The 14,475-nt window shown below is 38.4% G+C and overlaps 1 protein-coding gene across 4 annotated transcripts in view; it reads right to left on the bottom strand.

Moving 5' to 3' along the window:
- Nucleotides 1-2,710: 2,710 nt before the first annotated feature.
- The window catches only part of rapgef4a (Rap guanine nucleotide exchange factor 4a), a 36,832-nt gene continuing 25,067 nt past the window's right edge, over nucleotides 2,711-14,475 (bottom strand). For 3 of the 4 annotated variants that reach the window (XM_005921492.3, XM_005921495.3, XM_005921494.3), the window contains 20 exons: nucleotides 14,319-14,379; nucleotides 14,106-14,182; nucleotides 13,841-13,987; nucleotides 12,796-12,911; nucleotides 11,793-11,878; nucleotides 11,344-11,422; nucleotides 11,068-11,218; nucleotides 10,269-10,357; nucleotides 10,072-10,102; nucleotides 9,902-9,980; nucleotides 9,106-9,252; nucleotides 5,994-6,091; nucleotides 5,631-5,756; nucleotides 5,319-5,497; nucleotides 5,152-5,242; nucleotides 5,016-5,066; nucleotides 4,825-4,912; nucleotides 4,645-4,709; nucleotides 4,492-4,546; nucleotides 2,711-3,845 (listed from right to left, as the gene is read on the bottom strand). In XM_005921492.3, coding sequence (XP_005921554.1) covers nucleotides 3,718-3,845; nucleotides 4,492-4,546; nucleotides 4,645-4,709; nucleotides 4,825-4,912; nucleotides 5,016-5,066; nucleotides 5,152-5,242; nucleotides 5,319-5,497; nucleotides 5,631-5,756; nucleotides 5,994-6,091; nucleotides 9,106-9,252; nucleotides 9,902-9,980; nucleotides 10,072-10,102; nucleotides 10,269-10,357; nucleotides 11,068-11,218; nucleotides 11,344-11,422; nucleotides 11,793-11,878; nucleotides 12,796-12,911; nucleotides 13,841-13,987; nucleotides 14,106-14,182; nucleotides 14,319-14,379 — 1,944 coding nt within the window. In that variant the 3' untranslated portion in view covers nucleotides 2,711-3,717. The remainder of the gene's footprint in view (nucleotides 3,846-4,491; nucleotides 4,547-4,644; nucleotides 4,710-4,824; nucleotides 4,913-5,015; nucleotides 5,067-5,151; nucleotides 5,243-5,318; nucleotides 5,498-5,630; nucleotides 5,757-5,993; nucleotides 6,092-9,105; nucleotides 9,253-9,901; nucleotides 9,981-10,071; nucleotides 10,103-10,268; nucleotides 10,358-11,067; nucleotides 11,219-11,343; nucleotides 11,423-11,792; nucleotides 11,879-12,795; nucleotides 12,912-13,840; nucleotides 13,988-14,105; nucleotides 14,183-14,318; nucleotides 14,380-14,475) is intronic. The other variant, XM_005921493.3, reaches the window with a different exon arrangement.

The following is a 14,475-nucleotide window of genomic DNA, read 5'->3' as shown; positions in this document are numbered from 1 at the left end:
CCTATGAACTTAGATGAGTGACGAAACCTTTCTCCCATTGAAAACACTACGTCCAGATGAACAGAATCAACCTTTTGGGATTTACTTACCTGGATGATTGAGCATACATCAGGACAAAAGCCTATGAACATCTGAAAAGAGCGATCAGCTGGACTTCTGCGAGAGGAATGTCCCTTTCTTGCCTTATATAAGATTCTAGCTGCTTAATTGCTCTGGGTCTTCTTTGCCAAATGTTTAGAGTTGTAGAAAGGTCTGGTAGGCCACTTCAGCAACCACATTCTTCTAAAGCCATGCTGTTGTAATAAAAGTGTGTAGTTTAGCATTGTCTCACTGAAATATGGAAGGGTTTCCCTGAAAAAGACATTATCTGGATGAGACCACTCTAAATGCTCTAAAAGGCATTGACAGTCCAAATCAAGTCTAAGAAATGTCTTTGTCAACACCTTTTCAGGTATACACAATTAGCAATTAAACCCAGGCTACACCCAAAGACTTGCCACTGTCAAGAAAGTTAAGGGTTGATGAGGTGTGTGACTTCTCACAGCAACCAGGTTCTGAAATGAAACCTCCTGGTCAGCCTGGGTGGGGCCTTTTTTAATGGGGTTGTCCCTTTGGTTAGGTTGTTATTATAGGTGAAGATGACTGATAGAAGGCAAAAAGGTGAGCGCAGTGCAAAGCTGTGACTCAGAAATCTGGAAAGTGGAAATTTACTAGAAATTTGGGAACATTTGTATCCTTGAAGCCCACGAGGTACATTCTACAATTGTTAATATGTGATCTATGCATAATGTGATCTTGGATTAACTGCACTATGCAGTTGTTCATCACAGATGTTTTCAGATGTATTTGTATATGTGCAAAAGCTTAGATCAGTCTGCAGTGTTAAATCTTTTCATTGGATTGTCAGATTGTTTTTTTTGTTTTTTTTGGGTGATGACACGACGTAATAAAATTGATATATTCAGATATGCAACAAGATCCTTGACTTGAAATCGAAAAGTCATTCTGTGGATTTCTCTCTATTAAAGACCTATACTCATGTTCCAATCCATCAAAAAACATAATTGCTGTAAGACCTTCATCATTTCAGCAACTCAGGAAGCTTGGTGGGAAATCAATAAGATCACCAACCACTCATTTAATCCATGTAAACTCATGACAATGTGGATTGCTTAATCAATAAGACCACGTAAAGCAAAGGAATCATTCAAATGTACTGTACTATCTATATGAACTAATACAGAAATATATCACTCAAAAACCCTTCAAAAGTATTTTTCATCTTAATAAAGCATTTAAGAATAAAGTACAATTTATATAAAACAATTTTTCATTCACTTCAATTTACTTTTGACTCCACAAGAACTAATGTTGCTCCACATCGAGACTTTATAAACAAAATATCAGATGAGTTCAAGGTTGTGATTTATTGCGTACACATGTACCCCAACTGTCTATAAGTGTTTACCATCAGGAAGCCTTTGGCCAGCTACATCAGAGCAGCATCAGAGCTTCCTCACTAATAACAATAATACAGCTTATAAATTTAACTGTACATTTACAACATGCTTTAGGACAGGGGTGTCAAAGTCCAGGCCTCGAGGGCCGGTGTCCTGCAGGTTTTAGATGTGTCCTTGATCCAACACAGCTGATTTAAATGGCTAAATGACCTCCTCAACATGTCTTGAAGTTCTCCAGAGGCCTGAAAATGAACTAATCATTTGATTCAGGTGTGTTAACCCAGGGTGAGATCTAAAACATGCAGGACACCAGTCCCCAAGGCCTGGAGTTCGACACCCCTGCTCTAGGAGGAAGAATATGAGTACTTCTCCAGTCTCCACTGTGACGTCAGAAACACTGTGAGATATCAGATTCACTGATTCTCTATTCATCGCATATTAAATCTAGGTAATACATTTCTGCAAACTTAAAAGCTGTCAATGACTCATTCTTTCCTCATGTAGTGGCGAATGGAAAATATAAAGCAACCATCTGCTTCACTGTTGACACAATTCACAGGTCAACAGTATAAGTCAACAATAAAAAATGTTTAATGCACTTCTAGAAATGAATGGAAGTGATGATGATTAATGTTTGATCAGACACGCCAAATCACTCAAAGCTAAACCTGAGATAAGAATTAATTTACATTTAATTCCTTCTTGCTGCCCCAAATATTTTCAGCTTAAGCTTTCAGAAAAAAGTCATTTAAACCAACTCTTAACTAAACAAATATACACTAGAAGTTTAGAAGCACTAATAAATTACTATTTCTTAAAGCAGAACCTGATTTACAAGATAGAAAGCAGTCTGTCAGTCTGCCATTTTTTTATATTTTTGTTTTATTTCTTTATACCATTCAAATTAGCTTGAAAGTCAATATCTGGTATGACCACCTTTATTCTTCAACACAGCCGGAACTCTCTTAGGTAAACATCTTGTAATTTCTTTAGGTAGTCTTCGGGAATATGGACATTTCTTGATAGCCATTCAAAGCTCGTCTTTGGATGTTGGCTGACTTTTGTTCTGTTGTCTGTTAAGATCCCATGTTGCTTCAGTGATGTTAAGGTTCGGGGTCTGGGGAGGCCAGTCCATGAGTGATAATACTCCATTGTTTTGTTATCCATGTCTCTTTTGGATTTTGTTTTGTTTGGTTTTTTTTTACTGCATAGGCCTTTTGGGATGATTGTCATGCTGAAAAATGAAGCCAGTCAGAGGTGTCCAGATGGTATTGCATGGTGGATCAAAATCTGATGGTACATTTGTGTTCATATTTTCATTATTTCTGACAAGAGGTCCAACACCACTGGCTGAAATGAAGCTCCAAATTATTGCAGCGCTTCCACCATGTTTTACAAATGGCTGCAGACACTCACAGCACGCACCACTCTCCTGACCTCCTCCGTAGATATCGACAATGATTTGAACAGCTCACAGTCATTTCTATTGTGTGCTCCAGTAGATTTTCATAATGTACAGACTGTGATCAGCTGACCTGTTCTGCTGCTGCTCTGCTGCTCTAATTCAACAAGATGTAAGAAAACGTTTCATGACTTGTCTTGGTTGATTTCCAGCTTATACACTGACACTATACTGACCAAACTGTCTTTATACTAGATAACAAATATAAAGTTGAACAAATACATCTAAAGGTTTTTTATTATTTAGAGCGCACAAAAAGGTTTTCAGACACTTATGATATCTCAGGCTTTAAAGAGAAATGTGCTCACATGAATAAAAACATAAAACAATCATAATCCTCTGCATGCTTGTCAAAATAAATATCTGTATACAATTTACAACACAAGAGTCTTAAAAACTTAAATATATATAAATATTGTCTGATACAAAATATACGAAACAGCTGAATATCAGGAATACTGAGACCTGTAAGCGTCAGCATCATATAGCGTTTACATCTAAAATCTTACACAGTTTGATGAGATCCCTCCAAACATCATTCATTTCTTCATGCTGTTTGTTGTGATATCTGTACGACAATGATACGAGGAGGTACGTCACCCGCCAACAACTACTGCTAAAATATCACTAATTACTGTAAGAAAAAGCTTAACAAGGCAGGCTTCTGAAACAACATCTCATTATCTGATACAACATCAGGTCCTCAATCCTGTACTAAGTAAACTCATCCCAAGCGAGCGCACATCACGTCATGGAGTAGCGTCTTCGTGTAATGTTTCTGTCCCTGAGTGGATTTCAAGACCTGCGGGGCTCAAGTCCATGAGAGAGCTGAGTAAGCATCCTTTGGTTATCGATCACGTTAAGCTGACGAATATAAGTCCAAGCGTCAGGGTGGTTCTTGCTTGGCAGTGGTGACTCTGGACCTGATTTAATTGAAAAGATGGGCAGTGTCAGGGAAAAAAATGCAAGAAGAATTTGTAAGTTCATCATATAGGAACCCAAAATATTTGTGCTTTTTAATAAAATATTTGTGCTGATTGAGTATATCTAAGCTATACGGGCAATCAATATAAAGGGATTAATGGGAAACTGCTGGATAAATGATTGAATATAGATGTTAAAGGTTCAGAGATACCAATAATATACTCCAACTAAACTTCAAAAGATCAATATTACAGCTTGCTGTCAGTCAGTCAAAACGAGTACTTTTCTCGACCTATTGTGAGAATATTACTTTATTTTTTATTTTGGAAATAAGAAATTAAAATTATGGGAAGCTAATCGTTGTCAGAATTTCTCCCAATGTGCTTTCTAGAAGAACGGCCTCTTCTATTAGTTCTTTTCCAGCTTGCAGGTTTATTCTAAGATGTATCTAAAAGACATCAAATTAACAGGACATAAAGTCTTTTATTGTTGTTTCTTCATCATACAGTTTTTTGATATTGTGCTTCCAAGATATATTTTGTTTATTTATTTTTATGTTTAATTTTATAAAGTGTCCTTTTGTTGTATTAAGTGCAACATATGTGAAATTAGTACAAAAAAAAAAAGAAAACATTTGAAACTTACTGAATCTCTGGCTTCTACAGTATCTCACTATCTTCACTGTGTTAGCTATCATCCGCTGCAAGACAAAGAGCAATGATCAGCAGCAAATATCGCCAATTAGCTGAGAAGAACAAAAAAAAAAAAAAGATTCACAGATGCGCAGCAGAGCCTCACCATTTTCTCAAAATTGACCAAACTGTCGATAAATGTTTTGTTGCCCTCATGAGTAAATGTCATGTCTAGAAAAAAAACGACCAATTGGAAAGTGTTAAAGCTGTTGAAGCAATTCAGCAGCGAAACAATTGTGGTCTACCGGCCAAAATGATAAACTGTCATCCAATAAATTGGCCTAACCTTTGATCAACAGGGGCATGAAAGGAATGATGGGAGGTTCCAGTTTGGCTACTGTTAGCCGGTACGCCCTGTGGTTCCTGGACGGATCCTGTGGAGACAGTCATGCTGTGGATCAATCACAGTCTGGACACTAACCTCATATTTTACTCTGATCAGGTGGCTCATCTTAAATGTTTTACTTTGGAGCTTACCATCAAGTTTTCAAATTCCACATAAAACTTCTTGAATTTACTGGGAAGTTTCTGCAAACAAAAACACCAGACAAAAGTTTTCTTGCAGTTAAGTAATTAATAGTTTTCCAAAGACGGACAATGCACAAATACACACCTCCCATGTCTGACTCAGTCTGCAAACAGCCGGGTTACTTAAGCCCATAATGATAGCAAAGAAGGCATTCAGATTTCTGTACTCCTTGCAGCTTTAACAGGAAACATGAAATTAGTGTGGCAAATAAACCAAACTACAAACCGAACTAGAACATGAAATCCACATACTGGGCAGCGATCTTGATAAACTTCTTAAGAAGCTGTACTCGCTTGCTCAGCTGAGGACACAAACACATCTCAGTGATCACCCAAAACTGAATTTCATTGAACCTCCTCAGGAACAGGTCCAGGTTCACAGTGGTTTTCTTCACATATTGTCTCCCAAATGTGTGATAGATGAGTTCAAGCTGCAAGATGCAGAAGAAAAACAACTGATTTTCATGTAAAATAAGCAAGTGAAGTAACTGAATATTTCATACCAATAAATAAAAGAAGATATATATTCAGCTCTTCTAATCAGACTCAGTTGCTGTTGAATACCTCATGTACACAGTGGAAAAGTTCCCAGTCATAGGAAGTCATGTGGTAAGCCACGTCCTTAGAGCTCATTAACTCAAAGCTGGCCAGTGATCCTGTAGAGGGACCCTCCTGCTCAGGTAAAGTGGTCTCCAAAGCATGAAAAACACATTACATTTATAAAACAGAGACTGAAAGCTGAACTAAACTAACTGTCATTTCTATCAATTTGATGGAGTGTTTAAAGCCAACTGGTTGGGAGTGTAGATGAGTTCATACACATGACGTGTTGGGTGATATTGATATAGTGTACAGCTGGGGTTGGAGCTGCAGCTGATCTACATGTTAATATGCGAGTTTCTCATGTAAATGTAATTTGTAACACACCAAAGAATCCAACTGGTCCCTCCGACACACAAACAGCCGTCCATTAATGCTGAGTGTGGAGAACACCGACATATCACTGGGCTTAAAGATGGTTTTCTCTGCAAAAGGAAGACCAAAACACACAAAGGTTAAAAAAATGAATGGAAAACATCCATTTGTCTACCGTTTTCACTCAGACTAAAAAATAATAACCATTAGATGGCTTGACAAAAGATTTTAGAATAGGCATGCAGGTGCTCAGTGCCCTATTTAGTTGTTACTTTTTTCTATTTTTAGCATGAGGATCACACCTTATGTGATCCCAAAACATTTCCTCCAATTCTTTTTTAAACATTTGTCCAAATGATGAAAGAATTAATACCATCAGAATTATTTGGCATGTATAAACTTCAGAAATCAAATAGTATTTTCTTTGCAAACATGTTACCATGCTGACATTAGATATTTACTGCTGTGTGTAGTATCAAACAACCAGAATAACCTGTCTTTGTCTGCATATGCTTTTTTAAAAAAATATATATATCCAGGTGATTAAAACTTTAGTTTTGCTGTAGTGTATTTGATAGAAAACACTGCATACATTTGGACCCTTGACCATCCATGTTTATAGACCACAATTTAGAGGTTCAAGCCAAAATTAGTAATTATTAATTTATGGCTGCCTTCTAGTGTGCATTCGTCCTGAATCCCTCTACTCTCCTGTTTTTCCTCTCACCTTCATCTGGTCATAATAAATGGCTGCCCCTCCCTGAGGCTGCATCTGCTAGAGGTCTCTTGCTGTTAAAAGGACGTTTTTCTTTCCCACTGTTGCCAAATGCTTGTTCATAGTAGCGGTCTTCTTTCTAATATTCTAGAGGCTTTACCTTACAGTATAACTATTGTTGCGAATTGGCACTACTAATTTGAATTGAAGTCATGCTTCGAAACCTTTGGAACAGATGGCATGAGCATGAATTCAGGCTGCGGTTTGGGGAAGGCCTCAGACAGAACTGTAAGCATGTTCTTATGAGAGGTGAATGAACTGAAAAAGGGAAGCATGGAAACGAGAACAGCTTGTAGTACCGGCCCTCTCTATATTACAAACAGACAAAGAACTGGAAGGTGTATGTATGAGGTGTGCTCCTGGTCCTGAAATTCAGATAAATTGTGCTTATTTATTTATTTATTTGTTTTTATATATCTAGACACAATATTTCATGAAGTGTTATCCAAATGCATTACAATAAAAGACTAACATCATATTTGCTAGCTTACTTGGTTAAAACACCTTTAAACACTCTAGCAGCAGCAATTGCCTGCGGACTTGTTCCTACAAACTTAACAGACCTGATCCCATAAACCTGGCTGTCTTTCTTTGAAAGTCATGCCCAGATTTTTCTTGGCAGAAATATTCAAACTCAACCAGCCTGATTGTAGATCATTAGTGCTGCTTTCAGGTCTCACCAGATGCACTGTTGGGTTTAAGTTTACAGATCAGACGCACAATAATCATTCAAACTCATGACTACAACTTTGTGTATGCACAAAGGACGAAAAGTGCATACACATTCTTTTCATTCGATTTATGAAGCTGCTCTAACACAAAGACTTCTATAAGTGTCAACCTAAAATTTACCACATGTACCTCTTATTTTTTTTCTCATCTTCATCCATTTACTAAACAGGGGAAGATGTGCATTTTGCCTAACCAGAGACACGGAGAAAACAAAACAAAAAAGGTGTCTTTGGTGTCAGTACCTAACAAAGAGAAGAAAGGCTACTGAAGAATAAAAAAGTAATGCAGGTTGAGCTGTGAAGTTCATACCAAAGGACTCTGGCAGAGGTAAAAATAAACAGTCAGACTACAAACAAAAAGAAGCACAAAAGCACATCGGTTCACAGAAAAAAAGCAGATCATTATGCAAGGCTCCAGTGATTTTAGCACCAACACTGGCTACAAATATTATTAACATTAATGAAAGGACTGATACAATTAGATAGTAAATTTGCAGTGAGGTTTGTGAATAATAAATAGTTCATTTTAATATAGCTAGGTTTGCTAAGAATAGTCTGCTTTCTTTTATGATAAGTCCCGTCATGCTTTTTAAAATCTCCATTTCACATATGGCTTGGCTCACTTTCAAAAAAAAGTCTGATTTATTCCAAAATTCATTCTTTTTAAGTATAATTTTATGCGTGGGGAAGAGAATGTTTTAGCAGGCACAGTTTATAAATGAGACCAAGGGAGCTTTTCTTTGGTATTGTTCTTTTACCAGCCTGAGATCCTGAGTAGCCTGGAAAAAAGTTTACTTGATACCGACCAGTCTCAATGCCCTGCAGGAAAACAACCCCACAGCACTGTTTCTGACAGCAGAGATGGTATTAATGACATGATGCCTAGTTTCATCCACACATTGTTGGGAATTATTTTTTTAAATCCAGCATTTAGGAATAATAGAGGATGTTGCACTCATGGGTACTTTCAATGCAGCATAATTTTCTTGTGTCCTTTGCTTGATCTGTTCCTTGATGACATCTCTCACTCTACCTCATAGTTTTATTTTTTCCTTCTAACACAGTTGTCCTTTTGTATCTTTTCTTTTTTATCAGTGGATCCGACACAGTTGCACAGGCACCGGAGAATAACTTCAAAACCTGCTTCGCTTTTTCATTGCGGATAACTATGTGTACATTTGTGACTATAAAAATAAATATATCGATTTTAGGATCCAGAAAACTTTCTGGATGCTCTTTATGAGCCTTGTGATAATCCACTCCAAATAAGAGCAGCCTCAGCTTTGTTGACTTGCCACTGGTAAGGAAAGTCCAGGTCAAGTTCAGAGGAAGGCAGAGCTGCATTAGTACTTTCTGGCGGACACAAATATCAGTACAATAAAGAGCAGCCACTTGAACCAACAGCTTTCTGCTGAATGTAATGAGGAAAACTGAGCTCGGGTTATTTCTTGGGCCACTTCAAGGCCATTCTTTAGCCCCTAATAAAGCAGCCTATTACCGTCACCAAACTCACCACAAAAGGTCACACATCACCCAGAAAGACTTAATACATCACCCAGCTTTAGCTCTACCTTCTGTCATCTCCAATCATTTGACAAGTAACTGCCGTTGCTCTCACCTCCTGCCGAACTGAGGCCGACCAGGAGCAGGTCCTCCGCTGACCCCAGCTTGTCAGCCACAGCACCGATAACCTCCCTGACTGAAGAGGCTACAGGGACCCGGATTGTGATGTAGGTGTGGTCACAGCAGTAGACTTTGAACAGGACTGAAGGAATGAATTAGAACAAAAATAAGACTGTAAACAAGAAGGAATGATGGCATGGTAAAGTAGCAAGGAAGAGAAAAAGGCAAGATGTCACTATAATACACTAAATGACCTTAAAGAGACCAAAACATTTATCCAAATTAGCACAGCTACCACAGAGATAGAGAGAGAGACACCCACAACCTCTCGCATCCTCATCCTCACAACTAATTTAAAGTCACCAATTAACCTAACAAGCATCTCTTTGGACTGTGGGAGGAAACTGGAGCACCCACACATGCATATTCTGCACAGAAAGGCTCCAGCTGAGCGAGGTGACAGCGCTAATCACTGCACCACTGAACTGCCCCTAAACAAATTATTTAAATCAGTACAAAGAACAAAAACCAAACCAAGAACAACAATTTTCAGTGTGTCTTTTGGAGATTGGAGAGATGACCTGAAGAACAAGCGGTACCAAATCATCATGCTTTAACAGAAAACATCCTTTGAGTTTATGAGTAGCGAACCTCTGTTGCCATTTCAAAATACTGACTATCGCTACCACTGCATGATAAAGAGTTCCAAATAGATAGCTGAATGTGACAGTCAGCAGCCCAGCTACCCATGTTTATGATAACCGGAGAGTGGATGTTCATCCACAACTCACTTTCATCGTTACTCCTGATGGGCTGACGTTTCTGAAGCTTCTCCTCTCCCACACTGAAATGCCGCAGCAGGACTTTGTGCTGTGTGGGAATTTTAGGTTCACAGTTTAGGTTCACAGACGTTTGAAAAAACACGAACTTTAATTTGGAACAGAAAGAGTCGGTCTTATACCTTTTTCTGTGAGGATCTGGCATCTTCAGCACTGAAGAATAAAATAAAAATATTTAAAAAAAACAGTTAATGACTCTTTAGTTAAGTTTGATCGTTATCTAAAGAGCCTTTCTCCTTTAAATTCTCAACACTAACCACATACAGCACCTTTCATCCATATCAAAACCTAAAAACAAAAAAACAAAGCTCTGACTTACTTGCGTTTTACAATTCTTTCCAGTTCTGTTAGTTGATCCCTGAGGGCAGGAAAGGCTTTGGCATCATTAGATACTGCCATGAAAAACTCCTGAAAAACACAGCAAGCTCTGAGCAAAACAATGATTCAGAAGAACTAATTAAAACTCGTTTTAACATACAATTACAAAGTTTTTCTTGAGTTTTTCTCAAGCACCACACCACATTAAGTTAGCATATCATCAAGAATCATAAGTCCTTTCATTTAATAAGAGTTTATATATATATATATGTATATTCTAATGCTCACATCTATAATAAATGCACATTTAAAATTGCAGTTTCAGTGATTTTGATTTTCTGGCATGTGTCTGTTTATTTATAGTGAGGAGAGAGTGCAATTAAACTTAGCAGAAGGTGCAAACACCTTGGATAACTGCAAAGGTATGTGTTTACGGTTGTAAATAATTAATATCAACCATGAAACAAAAGAGTGGCTGTCAGCATTATAGCTGTGGATATTCTTGGATTTGAACATCATGCACTCAGACATAAATCTGATTTTCTATCAATTTATCAGTTATGGTTAGTGGTGTGGCGCCTTCGCTTTATTAAAACATTTCAAAATCTTATCATTATCAAGAATCAAAAAATCTAAGAAGATGATTAACAATTAATTGTTTTTAAGTAAAGCAAACTGATTAGGAACACATCTGAAACACTGGAACAAGTCTTGGTCAGAGCTGCAGACGGTTCTGCTGTTGTTACTATTCTGTACCTATATCAGAGGTTAGAACAACCTTCATATATGTTTAGGCTGACCTCCAGAAACAACCCTGAGACATCCTCTTCCTGCAGGTGATCCCCATTTACGGCAGCCCAGTGCATCACCAGCCGGATCACCCTGCGCTTGTTATTAAGCGTGTAGTCCAGCTTCTCCTGTTCAGATCCCTGCGAGGCCTGGGCATGGTAGCTGCACAGCAGTTAAAGATTGAAACAATGTAGCTGCAGCAAACCAGTGAGCTCTATGTTTTCAGGTTCACAGGAATGGTAAAGAACATTAAAAAAAAATTAGGGAACATAATGCTGAAAGGATATTGGGACATCAACACCGGACACAGCTGACTGTTGGGTATGAAGACACAGTGCATGAGCACAAAGTCATCTAAGGCTGAGTCTGTAACAAAAAAAGAAAGACGCTTATGTCAAACACCTGTGTAGCCGGCGAAAGAGAGCATCAAAGAGTAGCATCGGGCCTTGATCCTCGCGGCCCCATCTGTGTCACCTCTGCCGACGAATGAAAACCATATGTATCCACGCAAGCGAGAGTAATTAGATCAGCCCTGTGATGTGTGGCTAATTATAGGCAAGAACAAACGGGTCAGTGCAGAACAGTCGGCAGAGGACAGAGGAGAGAAACAGAGCCGGCGAGGGCGGAGGAGAATGTTGCATAGGTGACAACTCTCCACAATAAATGATCATCGTATTGACAGGCCGTGTTAGATGGCACTAATTCGACACATGGGATGTGTCATGGTGAGCAGTACCTGACTCTGTGAATTGAGAATCCAATCGCATCATTTCAAGGAGGTGCTCCAAAATCTTCTCCGGCGTCCCAGACATTACGTTGTATCTGCAGGAAAACAGAATAAAACACACCCTTCACTAATCAAGAAACACTGGCTCTTAATGCTTGATGACACAGCTATGGCCCTCGACTGTTCCTTCAACGTGTGTCTGTGATTGCTTCATTTGATAACAATCCTATTTACAATCAGTGTTCTTGGCCAGCTGAAGATGAAGGGGAGTCTGGGCTAAGTGCCACGAGAAAAGCCGAGGGGAGAAAAAAAAATGAGGGGGCATCTTCTACGTGAAGGAGAATCAACACAATCCAGCCTCGGTTGTTTTCATTACTTGATAACAGCATGGCAAGAGGGAGCTACACAAGCAACGCCATGTCTTCCCCACTCATGGGGGAGAACACAGTCTTGACACTCTTACGTTTGAGGAGTGGAGTTGATTAGAGGGCGACCCTAAACAAGTAATTGTGACTTGCCAGGTCTTCTTTTCCCCCAAGGAGCAAGGCCATCATAACCATTAATATGTCTCTCTAGCAACTGTGCTGCAGTGACAGATGCCTCTATTAAGATAATGCTCGTTGGCTGCAGCTCACAGGATTGCTGTGTGTGTGCTGCCTGCATGTTATCTGCTGGTCACACTGACTGTTAGCGTCCAGCATTTTTCCTATTGTTCACAAATGCAATCACAAGTTCAAAAGTGACCATGAAAGGATCACTCCTGCAGCAACCTGGGATAGTCATGTGATTGGACAAATATATTTTTTTAAAGCTCATACTTATTACTTCAAAGAAAAAGGATGGCTGAAACAATTTTAAATATTTTTAAGTATCAATTTTTCCTTGCTGTTAAATAAAAGCAGCAACTTAATTTATATTGTAACATGAAGACAGTTAAGGATACACGTTTAACAGACAACTGCCAGAAAGTGCAGCTCTGTACTATACATGCATTAGTAGTGGGCATATTTACTTGTAATGAGAGGAAGAGGATCCCTGGACAGATGTTCGACTGCTGCTGAGGCTCTTCTCTAACACCAGAACGTCCTGACCGTGCTCCTTCAGTCGCACAGTGTTGGCTTCCACATCCTTCATACAAATAAACACAAACACAGTAATGCATTTACTATGGAGACCACTGACCTATGAAAATGTTGTTTCAGTTTATAAAGTCATGTGACCTGATCGACCCAGGTCACCTGCCAGAGGTCACATTTAAACAGTGTTAAACAGTAGTGACGTGTTTGCCAGCACATAAGCAGCTTCGTGAAAATGTTATTCTTTAGAAATGTAAAGTAGCAGTTATTATATGATATTTAAAATTTTTATACATATTTGGATATTTTACTATAAATATATGCTTTTTAATTAATTTTTTTCTTATTATTATTCTTATTATTCATTCCCTATTTTATTTATTTAATATTCAGAACCATCATTGCACTATTTTGAGCCATGCAATAAGCATGCATAAACTATCTGTAATACTAAATTTCAGTACAATTTTTTAATTGTTTGTTTAAGCATTTTTAATAGCATGTTTAACACACTTAATGTGGTCCAAAGAAGCAAATGCAGACCTAATATGATATTCTGTAAATCAATCATACACGTTTAACAACTTTAATAAAATATGTTAAAAAAACATGTGATGTCACTCCATCAGTCACTACATGTGTAATTTCAACACATTTAGATCTGCAGACCATCACTACGTAGTTAATCTAGAACAAAAATCTCTGCTTCTATTTTCTATTTCAAGCAGGAAATCTATGACGTGTCAGAGCTCCCAGATGTTAGTTTACATCCACACCTAATTAACCTCAAATCAGTGAAAGAGGTCATTATCAACATATTTCATATTTAGTGGGATGATTGAGCTAGTGGGTGCAAGGGACTGGCATACGATCACAAAAGATGCATTAAATAACTTTTATGGATGCATTACTACATTTTTGCCAACAGAGGGTGTTGGTGCTTTTTCATTCTTAATGAGATGAGTTTAAACAGACACTAACCCTCAAAATCCTGTTAAAATCCTCCTTGTCGACTCTCAGGAAATGACAGTTGTCCTCTCGCAGGACAATGGAGGCGGCGCGGGGGGCGTCGTTGACAAGCGCCAGCTTCCCAAAGTCGTCTCCTTCATGAAGAGTGCAAACAACACCCTGTCCAGGACGGCATACTGATCAGTTACTGGGTGATGAATCAACGTCCCGGTCAAAGCAGTATAATCAGTTTGATGTCTCTAGAACTAACATGATTTCACAAGAGGAAAATACCTACTTTTCCATAGATGACAACATTGACTGAGCCCTTTAAAATGATGTACCAGGATGTGCCCTCCTCACCCTGATTGAACACTAAGGGAGAGAAGATTTGATTTCATATAGGCTGTCTTTGTTGAATTAATACTGATTGTGTGCTGAGCAAATTCAATCATTAATCAGCATTAACAATGCATCTATTACACATTACTATTTTTATCAGATTACTTACATACTGTTCCTGCCTTTGCATGGGACTCAAAGATCAGCACTCCGGCCAGCTCTCTCTTCACCTGCAGAGGAAGATCAGGAGGATCAACATTAAGAGAAAGCAGCCAAAATAAAAGTAAAGGCATGCTGTATGTGTGCAAAGCTCAATATTCCAGCTA

Source organism: Haplochromis burtoni, unplaced genomic scaffold (genome assembly GCF_018398535.1).
Source record: "Haplochromis burtoni strain Fernald_Lab_line unplaced genomic scaffold, NCSU_Asbu1 Contig_48, whole genome shotgun sequence".
Lineage (NCBI taxonomy): Eukaryota > Metazoa > Chordata > Actinopteri > Cichliformes > Cichlidae > Haplochromis > Haplochromis burtoni.
Note: the sequence above shows the minus strand (reverse complement) of the source record. Positions and strands in the feature narration are given on the sequence as shown.